The following is a 19,808-nucleotide window of genomic DNA, read 5'->3' as shown; positions in this document are numbered from 1 at the left end:
AAGAACTCCCTGACAGTTAGAGCAGTTCCTCAGTGGAACAGGCTTTCTCAGGAGGTGGTGGGCTCTCCTTCCTTGGAGGTTTTGAAACAGAGGCTAGATGGCCATCTGACAGCAATGTGGATTCTGTGAATTTAGGGGGAGGTGTTTGTGAGTTTCCTGCATTGTGCAGGGGGTTGGACTAGATGACCCTGGAGGTCTCTTCCAATTCTATGATTCTATGACTGTTAAGAGCGGTTCCTCAGTGGAACAGACTTCCTCGGGAGGTGGTGGGCTCTTCTTCCTTGGAGGTTTTTCAACAGAGGCTAGATGGCCATCTGACAGCAATGAAGGAGGATGTGTATGTGAGTTTCCTGCATTGTGCAGGGGTTGGACTCTCCAACTCTATGACTCTATGAATAACAGTGTCCGTAAGTGTGCACAGAGGAAGTGCTTTCAGGGGAAAAAAAGCCTTCACAACCACATAGTGTACGTGATAAATAATTTCCATAGTTTGCGTGCTGCTGCAATGCACCTGTGCGTGCGCACAGGCTTTGTTGGATAGTCACATTCCCGGAACTTGAGCTGCGGCTTGGCTAAATTTGGAAACCGAGCACTGCCCTATTTATCCGTAGCTCATGCTTTCAGTTTGATATCTGCCCCCCACCCCACCCCTTGCGGTGGATCCAAGAGCATCTGCTTCGGGCCCCTCCGCGTCCTCAGATTGTGCCACCTTCAGGAGATTAATCTTGCAAGCCCTTCTGTCCAATTAACACCCTTCTCCTACGCCGCAGTTCAGTTTCCCCCGTCGCGGCTGAAGCTCCATCACTCATCCTTCTAATTGTTTGCTTTGTCCCCCCGGTTAAATCTCCTCCTTTTCTCTTGGCTTTCGACAGCGTCTACCTGCCAACTGGTAGCCCGAGAAGCCACCCCCCTTTCCTTCTGACGGTGAAATATGCGGAGCAAGGCAGCCCTGGAATTGCACAGGCAAGTGCGGGAGGGGGCAAAAGGTTCTGCCTCCTTTTCCTGGAGGGACGCGAGAGGGGGAATTCATATCTGCGCCAGCAGCTGAACTGCTAAAATGGCTGGATTTCTGCATTGTGTTCTCCCACCCAGACTGCGGCCTTGGCCTCTGGCAGCTGTTGCTTCGGCAGGTGTTAATTAGAAGCAAGCCCGTGTGTATGTGCGGGGAGAGGGTTTTCAGGGTCAAAAGCAAGTTTTCGCTTCCACTTGCCTGAAGGAGCGAGAGCAGAAGCAAGAAAAGGCGAACCTGCCTTTCATGAGAGAGAAGGTCACCCAGGATGGGCACGGGCAGGGGTGGCCAAACTGGCTCAGGAGCCACCTGTGGCTCTTTGCGGTGGCTACAAAGGCCTATGCAGTTTTGGGCTGTATTAACAGAAGTCTAGTGTCCACATCACTTGATGCGATGGTGAGGGGTCTGGAGACCGAGGTCTATGAGGAAAGGTTGAAGGTTGAAGGAGCTGGGTATGTTTAGCCTGGAGAGGAGGCGGCTGAGAGGTGATAGGATCACCATCTTCAAGGACTTGAAGGGCTGTCTTAAAGAGGATGGTGTGGAATTGTGGGTTGAAATTAAATCAGAAGAGTTTCCAGCTCAACATTAGGAAGAACTTCCTGACCGTTAGAGCGGTTCCTCAGTGGAACAGGCTTCCTCCTCGGGAGGTGGTGGGCTCTCTTTCCTTGGAGGTTTTTAAGCAGAGGCTAGATGGTCGTCTGACAGCAATGAGGATCCTGTGAATTTAGGGGGAAGTGTTTGTGAGTTCCCTGCATTGTGCAGGGGTTTGGACTAGATGACCCTGGAGGTCTCTTCCAATTCTATGATTCTATGACTGTTATGAGCGGTTCCTCAGTGGAACAGGCTTCCTCCTCGGGAGGTGGTGGGCTCTCCTTCCTTGGAGGTTTTTGATCAGAGGCTAGATGGCCATCTGACAGCAATGAGGATCCTGTGAATTTAGGGGCAGGTATTTGTGAGTTTTCTGCCTTGTGCAGGGGGTTGGACGAGATGACCCTGGAGGTCCCTTCCAACTCTATGATTCTATGACGTATTGTGTGGCTCTTGAAGCCCCCACTGCCCTGCTGACCAGCCTGGGGAAGGCAATTGTCTCTTTAAATCACTTCTCCAAGCCAGCTGGCAGCTTGGAGTATGCATTTAAAGTTGCTTTCTTTCCACCGCCCTCCCTCCCCCTCCCTCCCTTCCTTCCTTCCTTCCTTCCTTGGCTCTTAAACATCTGACGTTTCTTCTTTGTGGTTTTTACATTAAGCAAGTTTGGCCACCCCTGGGCAAGGTTATCTTTGGGCTGTAAGCTCAGCGGGCGCAGGGGATGGTGGTTCTCTCCAGGGAGACCAGAGGGAGAGGCTCAGACTCACACATGATGAAACTGCCTCACACTGAATCAGACCCTTGGTCTGTCAAGGTCAGCATTGTCTACTCAGACTGGCAGCCGCTCTGCAGGGTCTCGGGCTCGAGACAGAGAGCTGGTTTGGTGTAGTGGTTAGGAGTGCAGACTCTGATCTGGAAGAACCGGGTTTGATTCCCCGCTGCTCCATGTGCAGTTGCTGGGGTCACCTTGGGTCAGCCACAAGTTTTCAGCAGAGCTGTTCTCTCAAGAACAGTTCTCTCACAGCTCTCTCAGCCCCGCCCACCTCAGGTTTCTGTTGTGGGGAGAGGAAGGGAAAGGATATTATAACATGCTGTGAAATTCTGAGTGAAGAGTGGGGTATAAATCCAGTCTCTTCCTCCTCCTCTTCCTCCTCCTCCTCCTCCAATGAAGAGATTTTTCTAGTATTTGTGTGTGTGTGTGTGTGTTTGTTTGCATGCTTGTGTGCCTTGGGGAAGCTTGGAGACTATTTAAAACTATAATCCTAGAAGCTCAGATAAAATACATACCACAAGTTAGGAAAGGCACAAACAGGTATAAGAAGAGGCCAGCATGGTTAACAAACAAAGTAATGGAAGCTGTAAAAGGTAAGAAGGACTCCTTTAAGCGGTGGAAAACCAGTCCAAGTGAGATTAATAAAAGGGAACACAGACAGTGGCAAATCAAATGCAAGACTGTGATCAGGCAGGCAAAAAGGGACTATGAGGAGCATATTGCAAAAAACATAAAGACCAACAATAAAAATTTCTTCAAATATATTAGAAGTAGGAAACCAGCCAGGGAAGCAGTGGGGCCCTTGGATGACCATGGGGTAAAAGGATTACTGAAGGAGGATGGGGAAATGGCTGAGAAGCTGAATGCATTTTTTGCCTCCGTCTTCACCGTGGAAGATGAGAAGTGTTTGCCCGCCCCAGAACCACTAATATTGGAAGGGATGTTGAAAGACCTGAGTCAGATTGAGGTGACAAAAGAGGAGGTCCTACAACTGATAGACAAATTAAAAACTAATAAGTCACCGGGTCCGGATGGCATACATCCGAGAGTTCTGAAAGAACTCAAAGTTGAACTTGTGGATCTTCTAACAAAAATCTGTAATCTTTCATTGAAATCTGCCTCCGTTCCTGAGGACTGGAAGGTAGCAAATGTCACCCCCATCTTTAAAAAGGGTTCCAGAGGAGATCCGGGAAATTACAGGCCAGTCAGTCTGACTTCAATACCGGGAAAGTTGGTAGAAACCATTATCAAGGACAGAATGAGTAGGCACATTGATGAACACGGGTTATTGAGGAAGACTCAGCATGGGTTCTGCAAGGGAAGATCTTGCCTCACTAACCTGTTACATTTCTTTGAGGGGGTGAACAAACATGTGGACAAAGGAGACCCGATAGATGTTGTTTACCTTGACTTCCAGAAAGCTTTTGATAAAGTTCCTCATCAAAGGCTCCTTAGAAAGCTTGAGAGTCATGGAGTAAAAGGACAGGTCCTCTTGTGGATCAAAAACTGGCTGAGTAATAGGAAGCAGAGAGTGAGTATAAATGGGCAGTCTTCGCAGTGGAGAACGGTAAGCAGTGGGGTGCCGCAGGGCTCGGTACTGGGTCCCATCCTCTTTAACTTGTTCACAAATGATTTAGAGTTGGGAGTGAGCAGTGAAGTGGCCAAATTTGCGGATGACACTAAATTGTTCAGGGTGGTGAGAACCAGAGAGGATTGTGAGGAACTCCAAAGGGATCTGTTGAGGCTGGGTGAGTGGGCGTCAACGTGGCAGATGCGGTTCAATGTGGCCAAGTGCAAAGTAATGCACATTGGGGCCAGGAATCCCAGCTACAAATACAAGTTGATGGGGTGTGAACTGGCAGAGACAGACCAAGAGAGAGATCTTGGGGTCATGGTAGATAATTCACTGAAAATGTCAAGACAGTGTGCGTTTGCAATAAAAAAGGCCAACGCCATGCTGGGAATTATTAGGAAGGGAATTGAAAACAAATCAGCCAGTATCATAATGCCTCTGTATAAATCGATGGTGCGGTCTCATTTGGAGTACTGTGTGCAGTTCTGGTCGCCGCACCTCAAAAAGGATATTATAGCATTGGAGAAAGTTCAGAAAAGGGCAACTAAAATGATTAAAGGGCTGGAACACCTTCCCTATGAAGAAAGGTTGAAACGCTTAGGGCTCTTTAGCTTGGAGAAACGTCGACTGAGGGGTGACATGATAGAAGTTTACAAGATAATGCATGGGATGGAGAAAGTAGAGAAAGAAGTACTTTTCTCCCTTTCTCACAATACAAGAACTCGTGGGCATTCGATGAAATTGCTGAGCAGACAGGTTAAAACGGATAAAAGGAAGTACTTCTTCACCCAAAGGGTGATTAACATGTGGAATTCACTGCCACAGGAGGTGGTGGCGTCCACAATCATAGCCACCTTCAAGAAGGGGTTAGATAAAAATATGGAGCAGAGGTCCATCAGTGGCTATTAGCCACAGTGTGTGTGTGTGTATATATATATATATATATATATATATATATATATATATATATATATATATATATATATATATATATATATATATATATATATTGGCCGCTGTGTGACACAGAATGTTGGACTGGATGGGCCATTGGCCTGATCTAACATGGCTTCTCTTATGTTCTTATGTTCTTATGCCTGGAAGTTGTGACCTCTGCTGACCCCTAATGGGGCCTGGATGTTTTTCAGAGAGGCAGCTTTCTAATGCCTGCCTCTGCATCCCGGCCCTGGTATTCCTTGGAGGTCTCCCATCCAAGTACTTGCCAGGGTTGAACCTGCTTAGCTTCCCAGATCTGATGTGATCACATTTGCCTGGGCTATCCAGGTTAGGGCAATGAAGAGATCTTGACTGTTTGCCTGGAATTAAAATGACATTGGCTACAGCTAATGCTCCAAACCCACAAATAATAATGGTGGAAAATATGAACAAGTTTGGTGTAATGGTGAAGTGTGTGGACTCTTATCTGGGAGAACCGGGTTTGATTCCCCACTCCTCCACTTGCAGCTGCTGGAATGGCCTTGGGTCAGCCATAGCTCTTGCAGAGCTGTCTCTGAAAGGGCAGCTTCTGGGAGAGATCTCTCAGCCCCACCTACCTCACAAGGTGTCTGTTGTGGGGGAGGAAGGTAAAGGAGATTGTAAGCCACTCTGAGACTCTGAGATTCAGAGTGTAGGGCGGGGTATAAATCCAATATCTTCTTCTTCATCATTGTCAGCCAGTTTGGTGTAGTGGTGAAGTGTGTGGACTCTTATCTGGGAGAATTGGGTTTGACTCCCCACTCCTCCACTTGCAGTGGCTGGAAAAGCCTTGAGTCAGACATAGTTATCACAGAGCTGTCATTGAAAGGGCAGTTTCTGTCAGAGCTTCCTCAGCCCCACCAATATCAGAGGCAGTGTTCCCTCTAAGCTGAGTTAGCATGAGCTAGCTCACAGATTTTTAGCCTTCAGCTCCCACATTTTTGTCTTAGCTCAGGAAGGATGACCCCAGAGCACACTAATTTATGCAGTAGCTCACAACTTTCATGCCAGAAGCTCACAAAGTAGAATTTTTGCTCACAAGATGCTGCAGCTTAGAGAGAACATTGCTCACAGGGTGTCTATTGTGGGGAAGAAGAAGAAGAAGAAGAAGAAGAAGAAGAAGAAGAAGAAGAAGAAGAAGAAGAAGAAGAAGAAGAAGAAGAAGATGATGATGATGATGATGATGATGATGATGATGATGATGATATTGGATTTATATCCTGCCCTCCACTCCGAAGAGTCTCAGAGCGGCTCACAATCTCCTTTACCTTCCTCCCCCACAACAGACACCCTGTGAGGTAGATGAAGATATTGGATTTATATCCCTCCCTCCACTCCAAAGAGTCTCAGAGCGGCTCACAATCTCCTTTCCCTTCCTCCCCCGACAACAGACACCCTGTGAGGTAGATGAAGATATTGGATTTATATCCCTCCCTCCACTCCAAAGAGTCTCAGAGCGGCTCACAATCTCCTTTCCCTTCCTCCCCCACAACAGACACCCTGTGAGGTAGATGAAGATATTGGATTTATATCCCGCCCTCCACTCCGAAGAGTCTCAGAGCGGCTCACAATTTCCTTTATCTTCCTCCCCCACAACAGACACCCTGTGAGGTGGGTGGGGCTGGAGAGGGCTCTCACAGCAGCTGCCCTTTCAAGGACAATCTCTGCCAGAGCTATGGCTGACCCAAGGCCATCTCAGCAGGTGCAAGTGGAGGAGGGGGGAATCAAACCCGGCTCTCCCAGATAAGAGTCTGCACACTTAACCACTACACCAAACTGTCTCTCCTAGGAAGGAAGGGAAGGGAGACTGTGAGTTGCTCTGAGACTCTGAGTGGAGGGTGGCATATAAATCCAATCTCCTCTTCTTCCTCTTCTCATTGGTGAAACATGTACTGACGACTGCAGGTACTGATGTCCTTACAGGGCTGAAGGCTGGCTCCCTTGAGGCCGTTTCAAGTTTGGAAAATAGTTCATAGCAGAAGAACTTAAGCGTCTTTTCTCTGTGCCCCCAAGTCACACCTACCTGAGACGGCTCCGTATGTCCCTGAGAATTAAGCCCAAAGCACTACATGTTTGATCAGAAGCCCTTGTGGCTGTCATGTAGAGTTTTTGTAGTGTGCGACTAGGCCCTTCGCAGGCGTTGATGGGTACAGTAAAAGAGCGCAGAGCCACAGTTGCGGCCAAAGCATCATTTTTCTGAGTCTGGTATAGAGACTTTTGCAAAACCGAAAGTTTTTACATTGCGTGTCTGGGCGGTCATTCCTTGTATTAAGAACAACATTGTCTGCAAAACTGAGACCATCTTCTGTGCACAAGACTAGACGGGGTTTTTTTTGGGGGGGGGGGGGGATAATGGGGCATAAAAGCATTCCAGGGAGATCTTTGTCAGCTAGCTTCATTTTGCAAAAATCTTTCCAAAACTTCAAAAGAGACGGATCTCGGCCGAGACTTTCTCACCAGCTGAGGGGATGCAGCTTATGTCCCCTCCCCCCCCCCGCTTACGCCTTTATCCTCTCTCTCTGCAGGCATCGTTTTCCGTCGCTTATAATCAAGATCCCGGAACGGCTCAGCGAGATACAGACGTGAGTCACTGTCTTGTCAAGACTCCAGAGGGGAAACCAGGGTAGACTTGCAGATTCCACAAGAGCCTTTGGTGTTTATTGTGACTGTGTGCAATTCTAGTTTGCCTCCTTGTGGTGCATCCTGGATAAGCTAGAACAGGGGTGTTGAACATGCAATTTGGGGGCCAAATCAGGCCCCCGGAGGACTCCTATTAGGCCCCTGAACAGCTGACTGTCATCTGCTTTCTTCTCCCTATATTTTGCTTTCTTTTACATAACAGCTTGCTTTGCAAGGCTTGCTCAATCGCACAGCAGAGCTACTGAGCCAAGCCTTTCATCCTTCTATTGGCTGAGGCTCCCCCCCCAGTCCCCTGGGGAGGGAGGGAAAGAGCCAGAGCTTCCTTTGCCTAGTTCCCTGGATCCCATGAGAGAAATACAAAGAAAGCATCTTTAAGACCGATGAATGCTAACGTTTTAAGCATGTTTTAAGTTTTTTTAAATATATGTTTGTGTTCTTTATAAAATTTATATCTCTGCTACCTAATCTTAAATAGGTACACACATGGTCCGGCTCAGCAAGGTCTCATTTATGTCAGATCCGGCTCTCATAACAAATAATTTTGACACCCCTGAGCTAGAACTTGTGGCTGCCATACAATAAATTCTACTTGGGCTCAACTCTGACTGGAGTTTGTTCATAACGGGCAGGAACCTGGTTTATTTGGGGGGGCGGTATGCTCTCTCTCCCTCCCTTCTCTTCCATCCTGCAGCCAGTTACAAAATAAGTTTTTCCCTTAGCTCCAGTTTGCTCTGATGTTCCACTCTTTTCCTGCGGCCTGCAACTTTTCCTAGCGTGAGCGTCTTTTCCGGTGACTTGTCTTCTCGTAAGGTGACCAAAGTACAGCAGCCTCAGCTGAATCGTTTTTAGCTTCTAGGGAGAAGTTCGGGCTCGATTTGATCCGGAACCCCCTGATTTGTCTTTGGGGCCGTTCAGGGTAGCTGTTCATTTATTTTGTAGAGTTATAGCCCGGCCTTTCCCATAATGGGCTCAGGACAGATCACAACACGGTAAAACAATTAAAACCAACAATAAAACAATTAAACAGTTAAAACAATTAAGCCACTAAATCAAAATTAATTTAAGGCAGCATGAATTGCATGAGCACGTGAATTAAGGCAAGATTGTCGCAGGCGAATTAGCTATCCAACGAATGTCAGCGGTATTGGCCCGATTTTTAGCAATCAAGATGTCAGTCAGTGCTGGGAGGCCAATCGGATGGTGTACTGAAATGAGGACGCTCGCTTGCCTCAACCATAGGCCTGGCGGAACAGCTTCGTTTTATAGGCCCTCCGGAATGGTAACAAATTCGGTAGGGCCCGAATCTCCACAGGAAGCTGATTCCACCAGGCCCTGGTCGAGACAAGCCAGATGTTCCTTGGGCCAGGGATGGTCAAAAGACGTTGCCTGGTTGATCATAATGACCTTTGGGGCTCATATGGGGAGAGACGGTCCCGCAGTTATGTCTGTCCCAGGCCACGCCAGGCTTTAAACGTCAGCTGTGAAGCTCTTCCCCAACACTACTACCGTTTTTGCACACAGCTTACCTCGCAGTCACATTCCTGTTCCCTCCGCAGCGTCCGGTCGGATTTCCCACCATCTGCACTGAAGTTACAGGAAGTGCTGCAGCTTTTGCGTAGCAAATGTAAACTGCTAAAACCCAGTTTACGTTTGCTACGCAGAAGCCGCGGCACTTCCTGTAACTCCGGCGCAGATGGTGGGAAATCCGACCGAACGCTGCGGAGGCAACCGGATTGTGACTGCGAGGTAAGCTGTGTGCGAAAATGGTACACATTTCATCCTGGCTCTCAGTTTCTCAGGCTGCCCGTGTTCAGAAATCATGGCAAATTGGAGGGCACAAAAGGCTTCATTTTTCGGCCTCTGTGCACCATGCAGGGCTGGTGGGAAGAGGGAAGAAGGGTGCGAGCGCGGCCTGGTTTGTAGCCCTCAGACGTAAGCTCCACTTTGTCGGTGACCTCCAACTCAACAGTCTGTCAAATCCGACAGGAGGGCTCGTAATCCACAAAGCTTTTGCTGCTCCGCATGTTAAGGTGACGCGTGATGTCGTGTGCAACAGAGAGTGCACTTTGTGCAGAGAATGCAAGCCAGCCTGAGGCGTTTGCGATGAGGCGGCTTGTGCCAACTCCAGGTGGCAAAATCCCTGGATATTTGGGGGTGGAGCCTGGGAAAGGAAGAGTCTGGGAAGGGGAGGGACCTCAGCAGGATATAAGGCCATAGACTCCACCCACTGAAGCAACCATTTCCTCCTGGGGAAGGATGGCCAAACTGTGGCTCGGGAGCCACGTGTGGCTCTTTCACACATATTGTGTGGCTCTTGAAGCCCTCACTGCTCTATTGGATGGCTTGGAGAAAGCATTTAGAGTGCAAGTTCTTTCTTTCTTTCTTTCTTTCTTTCTTTCTTTCTTTCTTTCTTTCTTTCTTTCTTTCTTTCTTTCTTTCTTTCTTTCTTTCTTTCTTTCTTCCTTCCTTCCTTTCTCTCTCTCTCTTTCTCTTTCTTCCTCTCTCTCTCCCTCCCTTCCTGCTCTCAAACATCTGTCCTTCCTTCCTTCCTTCCTTCTCTCAAACATCTGCCGTTCCTGTCTTAACGGCTCTCAAACATCTGGCGTTTATTCTTTGTGGCTCTTCCGTTAAGCAAGTGTGGCCACCCCTGCTCCAGGGGAACTGGTCTCTGTCTGGAGATCACTCACAATCCCAGGAGTTCTCCAGGCCCCACCTGGAGGTTGGCGACAATACGTGGCGGAATGACTGGCAGGAAAGGAAAGATTCCAGAAGCCTGGAGAGGTGGAAGTCTCTTGATAGGGCTGGTTGAGGAAGAGGGAGAGAAATGAGGAAGAGAGGCATCTGGGCTACTTCTGATCTTCTGGGGACATGGGGGCGCGGGGTGGGCGGAGCTAGGCCATCTCTCTGGGGTGCCCCCTGAGTCTCCTCCACAGCTCCAACTGAACTCGATCCCAGGCTCACCAAGGATTAGGCGGAAGGCTTAGCGGAATGTCAGGGCTTGCAGGCGCAAGGAAGCAATAATGTTTCTGAGCGTGCGTGGAGGGAACGGAATGCAGGAGGCAGGCAGAGAAAAAACCATCTTTCCTCCTACCCGAGATCCTGTCACCGGGTTCAACCTGTGCTTGGCCTTTGATCCAGAGAGCGCCGTCTGTTTCCCATGACACGGTGGGTGCCTAGCGGCCTTATCTCTGCAGCAGATGGCCCCGCCGGTTGGTTCTTGACTGTCAGGAAACTGATTGTCAGATGCTCATCAAGGCTTGGCCCCTCCCTGACTTCCTCCCTCCCAGCTTAGCAACAGGCTGGTTTTTAAATCCGTGTAGATTAGGGGTGACCAAACTTGCTTAATGTAAGACTCTCATAAACGGGCCTCAGATTCATCAGGAGCTCACAGGAGCACAGCTCCTAAATCTTTCTCAGGGTTCCTCCTCCTCCCCCCCACTTACCTTGTCCATTGCATAGTAGGTGCAGCTGCATAACAATCCCTGGATGAGCTCCACCACCTATTTTTCTACAAAACGACCCCTGCTCATAGAATAAATGTCAGATGTTTGATAGCTGCAAGACAAGGAAGGAGAGAGAGCTGGAAAGAAAGCAACTCTAAATTTAAATGCATTCTCCAAGCCGCTGGCTGGCTGGCTTGACTTGGAGAAGTGATTTAAAGAGAGAAACGCCTTCTCGAAGGCAGCTGATGAGGTGGTGGGGACTTCAAGAGCCACATGTGGTTCCCGAGCTGCAGTTTGACCACCCTTGGCTTAGCACATGACGTTTTACAGCACTCAGTGCTGGCTCTCTGCCTCTGTTTTAGTTCAAATCGAAGGAAGGAGAGCCCACCACCTCCCGAGAAAGCCTGTTCCAATGAGGAACCACTCTAATTGTCAAGAAGTTCTTCCTAATGTCGAGTTTCCGGCTCAACATTAGGAAGAACTTCCTGACCATTAGAGTGGTTTCTCAGTGGAACAGGCTTCCTCCTCGGGAGGTGGTGGGTTCTCCTTCCTTGGAGGTTTTTCAACAGAGGCTAGAGGGCCATCTGACAGCAATGCTGATCCCGTGGACTTAGAGGGAGGCCTTTGTGACTTTCCTGCATTGTACAGGGGGTTGGACTTGATGACCCTAGAGGAGCTGGGGATGTTTAGCCTGGAGAGGAGACAGCTGAGAGGTGATAGGATCACCACCTTCAAGTACTTGAAGGGCTGTCATATAGAGGATGGTGTGGAATTATTTTCTGTGGCCCCGGAAGGTTGGACCAGAACCAATGGGTGGAAATTAAATCAAAAGAGTTTCCGGTTCAACATTAGGAAGAACTTCCTGACCGTTAGAGCGGTTCCTCAGTGGAACAGGCTTCCTCCTCGGAAGGTGGTGGGCTCTCCTTCCTCGGAGGTTTTGAAACGGAGGCTGGATGGCCATCTGACAGCAATGAGGATCCTGTGAATTTAGGGGGAGGCGTTTGTGAGTTTCCTGCATTGTGCAGGGAGTTGGACTCGATGACCCTGGAGATCCCTTCCCATTCTATGAGGTCTCTTCCAACTCTATGATTCTATGATTCATACTGCGGGCAGCATCTCAAGGTGAGATGGGGAATACCAGGTCTTTCCGACTGGTTTCCCTTTGATTTCCTTGATGAAGGACACTCACCTTTCCATCCTCCCCCTCTCGACAGATTGCGTTTGGAGTCCTTGGATCTCTCGCTGTTTTGTATGCTTTGCTGAAAGCGAGCACTTGGGCCCGGCGCTCACGGCTTCAGAACATAAATCTTATGGTAAGGGTCACCGTTCACATCGGCATCGTGCGTGGCTGGTGCCTCTGGAAAGTTGCAAGAGGTTAGGAGATGCCAATCCCAATAAAGTTGTGGTGTTCCTGTACCTGTGGAACAGAGGCGGTTGCCATTTTCCCTTGGGCCTGTAGGCAACAGCACACAACCCTTTTATTTATTTATTGCTTCATTTATTATGAATAATAATAAGGATTGTCTGTTATTGTTGTTTCCAGGGGTGGAATTCTAGCCGGAGCTCCCTTGCATATTAGGCCACACATCCCTGATGTAGCCAGTCCTCCAAGAGCTCACAAGGCTCTTTTTTCTGAGCTCTTGGAGGAGTGGCTATATCAAAAGGGTGTGGCCTAACATGCAAAGGTGCTAGAATTCCCCCCTGGTGTTGTTTCTGTTGTTGTTGTGAACATATGAAGTTGCCTTCTACTGAATCAGACCCTCCTGGGTCCATCAAAGTCAGTCTTGTCTACTCAGACTGGCAGCGGCTCTCCAGGGTCTCAAACGGAGGTTTTTCGCACCTATTTGCCTGGACGCTTTTTAGTTGGAGATGCCGGGGATTGAACCTGGGATCTTCTGCTTACCAAGCAGATGCTCTACCACTGAGTCACTGTCCCTCCCCTAATATGAACGTATGAAGCTGCCTTCTACTGAATCAGACCCTCCTTGGTCCATCAAAGTCAGTCTTGTCTACTCAGGCTGGCAGCAGCTATCCAGGGTCTCAAGCTGTGGTTTTTCACGCCTACTTGCCTGGACCCTTTTTAGTTGGAGATGCCAGGGATTGAACCTGGGACCTTCTGCTTACCAAGCAGATGCTCCACCACTGAGCCACCGTCCCTCCCCTTAGACATATGAACATATGAAGCTGCCTTCTACTGAATCAGACCCTTGTTGATCCATCAAAGTCAGCCTTGTCTAATCAGACTGGCAGCGGCTCTCCAGGGTCTCAAGCTGAGGTTTTTCACACCTACTTGCCTGGACCCTTTTTTGGAGATGCCAGGGATTGAACCTGGGACCTTCTGCTTCCCAAGCAGATGCTCTACCACTGAGCCACTGTCCCTCCCCTAACTGGCAGCAGCTCTCCAGGGTCTCAAGCTGAGGTTTTTCACGCCTATTTGCCTGGATCTTTTTTAGTTGGAGATGCCGGGGATTGAACCTGGGACAGCCTGCTTATCAAGCAGATGCTCTACCACTGAGCCATCATTCCTCCCCTAATATGAACATATGAAGCTGCCTTCTACTGAATCAGACCCTCAGTTCATCAAAGTCAGTCTTGTCCACTCAGACTGGCAGCAGCTCTCCAGGGTCCCCAGCTGAGGTTTTTCACGCCTACTTGCCTGGACCCTTTTTAGTTGGAGATGCCGGGGATTGAACCTGGGACCGTCTGCTTCCCAAGCAGGTGCTCTACCACTGAGCCACCATCCCTCTCCTTGTTGTTGTTCTTCTTCTTCGTATTATTATTATTATTAGATTAATCTTTTTCTCCAACAGGGACCCAAAGCAACTGATCTCATCCTCCTCTTCTCCATTTTATCTTCACAACAACTTGTGAGGCAGGTCAGGCTGAGAGAGTGTGACAGGTTCAAAGTCACCCAGCAAGCTGCTTTAGCACAAGTGAGGATTTGAACCCAGGTTTCTCAGATCCTGCTAGGACATTCTTAACCACTCATGTGCCCCACAGTTACCCCCAAAGTCTAAGGACTTTGCACCTGCGAAATAAACACGCAGAGATGATTTGCAGCCCCTTTGAATGAAATTGGGCCTGGGTGCAAGAGACCCCCACAGCACCTTCCATAGGAATAGGTCAAGGTAGTCCCCTGTGCAAGCACCAGTCATTTCCGACTCTGGGGTGACGTTGCTTTCACGTTTTCACGGGAGACTTTTTACGGGGTGGTTTGCCATTGCCTTCCCCAGTCATCTACGCTTTCCCCCCAGCAAGCTGGGTCCTCATTTGACCGCCCTCGGAAGGATGGAAGGCTGAGTCAACCTGGAGCCGGCTACCTGAACCAGCCTCCGCTGGGATCGAACTCAGGTCGTGAGCAAAGGGCTCCGACTGCAGTACTGCAGCTTTACCACTCTGTGCCGCGGGGCTCTTAGGAGGAATAGGAATAGGAAGGTCCTGGAAATCCATTGTTTGTCCCTCCATCTAGTAGCTACTGCATGGCGTTTATTCCACCTGCCAGATGATGCTAAGGGTTTTATTACCACTCAAAATTTTCTTTTTGTTCACAGATCGTAGTAAAATTCTTTGCCTACCTGGCTGGTTCCCTAGCAAATGTCTTTTTCCTGATCACGGTGGGGATTGGCATTTACTGGCTTATAGTTTTCAAGGTAAGCAAGAGTGTGGCTTAATGGTTTCGAGCTCAGAAGCAGAATTTTCTTACTTTTATCCGGCACGGTTTGCTTTCTTAGAAATTGGGGGGAACCCATAATGGCCCAAGCAGTATGCCCAGGGTCGGCGCTAGGGATTCTGCCAGTAAAGGCAGACCCCTGCTCAGCGTCCCACCCACCCCTCCCGCGTCGCTCCCTTGGGAAACAAAATTGTGCGCACGCTGGCACAATGATGTCACTGAAAGGCCAGGGGCAAGGAGGGGGGTAAGCAAGCCCCGGCCCAGCTCAGGCTTCTTGCTTTGCGGTTGATCGGGAGGGTGGGGAGAGCGTAGTACGCAAGGAGTGTGGTAAGCAAACCCTGGGCCAGCTCATCGGGGAGAGAGAGGGCGCCCACCAGGCTGGGTGGCGCCCTAGACAGCTGCGTCCCCCACCTACTTCCACGCGCCGGCACTGAACATGCCTTTGGCCCCGAATTGTGTCTCGGATTTAGGGCTCCGCATATAGGTGAATGACAAGGCCAGCGCTGCCCACAGGGGAATAAATCTTGGCTTTGGTCCCCATTTAAGATTCTTTTCTTCCAGGGCCAACAGTTTTCTGCCATTGAGGTGACGCTGCCTCCTGCTGGTGGGCCAACGGAAACACGCTTTATTATATACCTGCTGTGTGCCTTGGCATTGAAGGTAAGGGCCCTGTTGGAGGTGTGGAGGGGGGAGTCCAGACCTCTTCAGGGCTGCGCTTTGGGAGAGGAGTTTGATTCCCCCAAGGGGTTTTGCAGTGGACCTCAGTCATTGCCCTAATCCGGATGGCTCAGGCTAGTTGCCTGGAACTCCCCTAAATGCATATCTACATGGTAGGCCTCAACCAGTTCAATAGTCGTGACTCCCCCCTGGCCCACATTACCTGGGAGCTGTAGTTAAAATGTTTTTTATTGTATTTTATTGTTTTGTCATGCGCTGTACTCCGCCCTGAGCCCTGCGGGGAATGGGTGGAATAGAAATATACTAAAATAAATAAATAAAATAGTTTTCTGAGAAATTGCAAACCGAACTCTCAGGGGGGTTGGAAAACTGTAGTTCCCAGAGTTCTTCAAAGACAAAGATCGAAGAAGAAGAAAAAGACTGCAGAGTTATACCCCACCCTTCTCTCTGAATCAGAGCGGCTTACAATCTCCTTTATCTTCTTCCCCAACAACTGACACCTTGTGAGGTGGGTGGGGCTGAGAGGGCTCTCACAGCAGCTGCCCTTTTAAGGACAACCTCTGCCAGAGCTATGGCTGACCCAAGGCCATTCCAGCAGGTGCAAGTGGAGGAGTGGGGAATCAAACCCGGTTCTCCCAGATAAGAGTCCGCACACTTAACCACTACACCAAACTGACTCTAACATTTTAACAAGTTTTAAATTGGCTGTGAAAGACCTTGCCTGAGGCCCCGAAGAGCTGCCATTCTGAGTAGATAACACAGAGCTTGATGGACCAAAGATCTAATCCAATATGGGGCAACTTTGTGTCTTGATCCGTCAAGGTGAGCATTGTCTACTCAGACTGGCAGCTGCTCTCCAGGATCTTTCCCATCATCTCCTGCCTGGTCCTTTTAACTGGAGATGCCGGGGATTGACCCTGGGACCTTGTGCATGCCAATCAGAGGCTCTACCACTGAGCTGTGGTTCCTTTCCACAGCTTTCCAAGGTCTCAGGCTGAGGTCTTTCTCATCATCTCCTGCCTGGTCCTTTTAACTGGAGATGCCGGGGATTGACCCTGGGACCTTCTGCATGCCAAGCAGAGGCTCTACCACTGTGCCATGGTTCCTTTCCACAGCTTTCCAAGGTCTCAGGCTGAGGTCTTTCTCATCATCTCCTGCCTGGTCCTTTTAACTGGAGATGCCGGGGATTGACCCTGGGACCTTCTGCATGCCAAGCAGAGGCTCTACCACTGTGCTATGGTTCCTTTCCACAGCTTTCTAAGGTCTCAGGCTGAGGTCTTTCTCATCATCTCCTGCCTGGTCCTTTTAACTGGAGATGCCGGGGATTGACCCTGGGACCTTCTGCATGCCAAGCAGAGGCTCTACCACTGAGCTATGGTTCCTTTCCACAGCTTTCTAAGGTCTCAGGCTGAGGTCTTTCTCATCATCTCCTGCCTGGTCCTTTTAACTGGAGATGCCGGGGATTGACCCTGGGACCTTCTGCATGCCAAGCAGAGGCTCTACCACTGAGCTATGGTTCCTTTCCACAGCTTTCTAAGGTCTTGGGCTGAGGTCTTTCTCATCATCTCCTGCCTGGTCCTTTTAACTGGAGATGCCGGGGATTGACCCTGGGACCTTCTGCATGCCAAGCAGAGGCTCTACCACTGAGCTATGGTTCCTTTCTACAGCTTTCTAAGGTCTCAGGCTGAGGTCTTTCTCATCATCTCCTGCCTGGTCCTTTTAACTGGAGATGCCGGGGATTGACCCTGGGACCTTCTGCATGCCAAGCAGAGGCTCTACCACTGAGCTGTGGTTCCTTTCCACAGCTTTCCAAGGTCTCAGGCTGAGGTCTTTCTCATCATCTCCTGCCTGGTCCTTTTAACTGGAGATGCCGGGGATTGACCCTGGGACCTTCTGCATGCCAAGCAGAGGCTCTACCACTGTGCTATGGTTCCTTTCCACAGCTTTCTAAGGTCTCAGGCTGAGGTCTTTCTCATCATCTCCTGCCTGGTCCTTTTAACTGGAGATGCCGGGGATTGACCCTGGGACCTTCTGCATGCCAATCAGAGGCTCTACCACTGAGCTATGGTTCCTTTCCACAGCTTTCTAAGGTCTTGGGCTGAGGTCTTTCTCATCATCTCCTGCCTGGTCCTTTTAACTGGAGATGCCGGGGATTGACCCTGGGACCTTCTGCATGCCAAGCAGAGGCTCTACCACTGAGCTATGGTTCCTTTCTACAGCTTTCTAAGGTCTTAGGCTGAGGTCTTTCTCATCATCTCCTGCCTGGTCCTTTTAACTGGAGATGCCGGGGATTGACCCTGGGACCTTGTGCATGCCAATCAGAGGCTCTACCACTGAGCTGTGGTTCCTTTCCACAGCTTTCCAAGGTCTCAGGCTGAGGTCTTTCTCATCATCTCCTGCCTGGTCCTTTTAACTGGAGATGCCGGGGATTGACCCTGGGACCTTCTGCATGCCAAGCAGAGGCTCTACCACTGTGCTATGGTTCCTTTCCACAGCTTTCTAAGGTCTCAGGCTGAGGTCTTTCTCATCATCTCCTGCCTGGTCCTTTTAACTGAAGATGCCGGGGATTGACCCTGGGACCTTCTGCATGCCAAGCAGAGGCTCTACCACTGAGCTATGGTTCCTTTCCACAGCTTTCTAAGGTCTTAGGCTGAGGTCTTTCTCATCATCTCCTGCCTGGTCCTTTTAACTGGAGATGCCGGGGATTGACCCTGGGACCTTCTGCATGCCAAGCAGAGGCTCTTCCTCTGAGCTACATCCCCCTCCCCTTCATGTGTTCTTGGGCTGTGCATATTTTGATGTTAATGTCCAGGGTTCTAGAGTCGTTCTTGGAACTCTAACACTTTAGTACTCAGATCACCCTGGTTTCCTTCTGTCTTCACTAAACCCTCTTTGGTTGTTTTCACTGCAGGCCTTGGACGTTGTCCATCTGCTGATCACCCAGTTAACGGTCTCCGTCTTCCTCATAGACTGGGAGAAGCCAAAGGAGAAAGGGGCGCAGAGAACATATACAGGTCTGCACTCTCCCATTTGCTTTTGTGTCCTGAAAGGCCATGGCGAGTCTGTAGAAGCTTTCCCTCCAGCGATACCTTCATCCTAGAAAAGTGTTTAGCCCCCCAATCGAATAGTTGCAGCTGCAAGGGGGGCAGGAGAGTAACCCAGGTCCATAACACTTAAGCATTTCAGCCAAATCAAACACTGAAGGAAATCACAGAATCATAGAGTTGGAAGTGACCTCCAGGGTCATCTAGTCCAACCCCCCTGCACAATGCAGAAAACTCACAAACACCTCCCCCTAAATTCACAGGATCCTCATTGCTGTCAGATGGCCATCTAGCCTCTGTTTCAAAGCCTCCAAGGAAGGAGAGCCCACCACCACCTGAGGAAGCCTGTTCCACTGAGGAACTGCTTTAACGGTCAGGGAGTTCTTCCTAATGTTGAGCCGGAAACTCTTTTGATTTAATTTCAACCCATTGGTTCTGGTCCTGCCTTCCGGGGCCACAGAAAACAATTCCACCCCATCCTCTATAGGACAGCCCTTCAAGTCCTTGAAGATGGTGATCCTATCACCTCTCAGCCGTCTCCTCTCCAGGCTAAACATCCCCATCTCCTTCAGCCTTTCTTCATAGGACTTGGTCTCCAGACCCCTCGCCATCTTCTTCACCCTCCTCTGGACCCGTTCCAGCTTGCCTGTATCCTTCTTAAAATGTGGTGCCCAAAACTAAACACAATACTCCAGGTGAGCACATCACGTGATCTGGACACTAGACTTCTGTTGATATAGGCTGAAATTGCATTTGCCTTTTTTAGCAATAAATAAGTACACCAGGGGTCCAGTGCGCCTTCTAAGGTGAGTTAGTGTGAGCTAGCTCACAGGTTTTTAGCCTCCAGCCCGGGCCGGTGCATGGGAGTAGGCAAAGTAGACAGTCGCCTAGGGCACCACCTGGCCTAGAGGGCGCTAGTGGGTGATTCTTCTTGGGCGCCGGAAAGCCCAGCACCGCCCCTGCCTCCCGCTCACGCATTTTTGGGGAAGGATGACCCCAGAGCACAGTAATTGACGCAGGAGATCACAAATTTCATGCCAGTAGCTCACAACTGAGCTGACTCCGGCTTCATGCTCAGAGTTTGGCAAGGCTGCAGCGGGGATCCAAAGCCACTCACATCCTTCCCCTCACCTCCATTTTATCCCCACAACAACCCTGGGAGGTAGGTTAGGTGAAGAGCATGTGGCTGACCCAAGATCACCCAGCAAGCTTCCGTGGGGCAAGTGGGGTTTCGAACCTGGCTCTCCCAGATCCTGCTCGGACATTCTTAACCGCTAGCGTGCCCTACGGTTACCCCAAAGGCTGAGGACTTTGCACCTGCGGAGATGACGTGCAGCCCCCTTTCCGCGAGTTGGGGCCGGAGAGTCTCCCCGAGCCCCCCCCCCCGAGGGGCTGGGATGAGTCACGCTGTCTCCTTCA

The 19,808-nt window shown here is 49.8% G+C and overlaps 1 protein-coding gene across 1 annotated transcript in view; it reads left to right on the top strand.

Moving 5' to 3' along the window:
- The window catches only part of LOC132582323 (meckelin-like), a 55,678-nt gene that overhangs the window by 20,095 nt on the left and 15,775 nt on the right, over positions 1-19,808 (top strand). Inside the window, exons 8-13 of the mRNA XM_060253857.1 lie at positions 873-963; positions 7,440-7,496; positions 12,212-12,310; positions 14,549-14,647; positions 15,229-15,327; positions 18,257-18,359. Of these exons, the coding sequence (XP_060109840.1) occupies positions 873-963; positions 7,440-7,496; positions 12,212-12,310; positions 14,549-14,647; positions 15,229-15,327; positions 18,257-18,359 (548 nt within the window). The remainder of the gene's footprint in view (positions 1-872; positions 964-7,439; positions 7,497-12,211; positions 12,311-14,548; positions 14,648-15,228; positions 15,328-18,256; positions 18,360-19,808) is intronic.

The sequence above is a fragment of the Heteronotia binoei genome, chromosome 14, assembly GCF_032191835.1.
Source record: "Heteronotia binoei isolate CCM8104 ecotype False Entrance Well chromosome 14, APGP_CSIRO_Hbin_v1, whole genome shotgun sequence".
NCBI lineage: Eukaryota > Metazoa > Chordata > Lepidosauria > Squamata > Gekkonidae > Heteronotia > Heteronotia binoei.
This window is presented reverse-complemented; position numbering and strand designations above follow the sequence as displayed.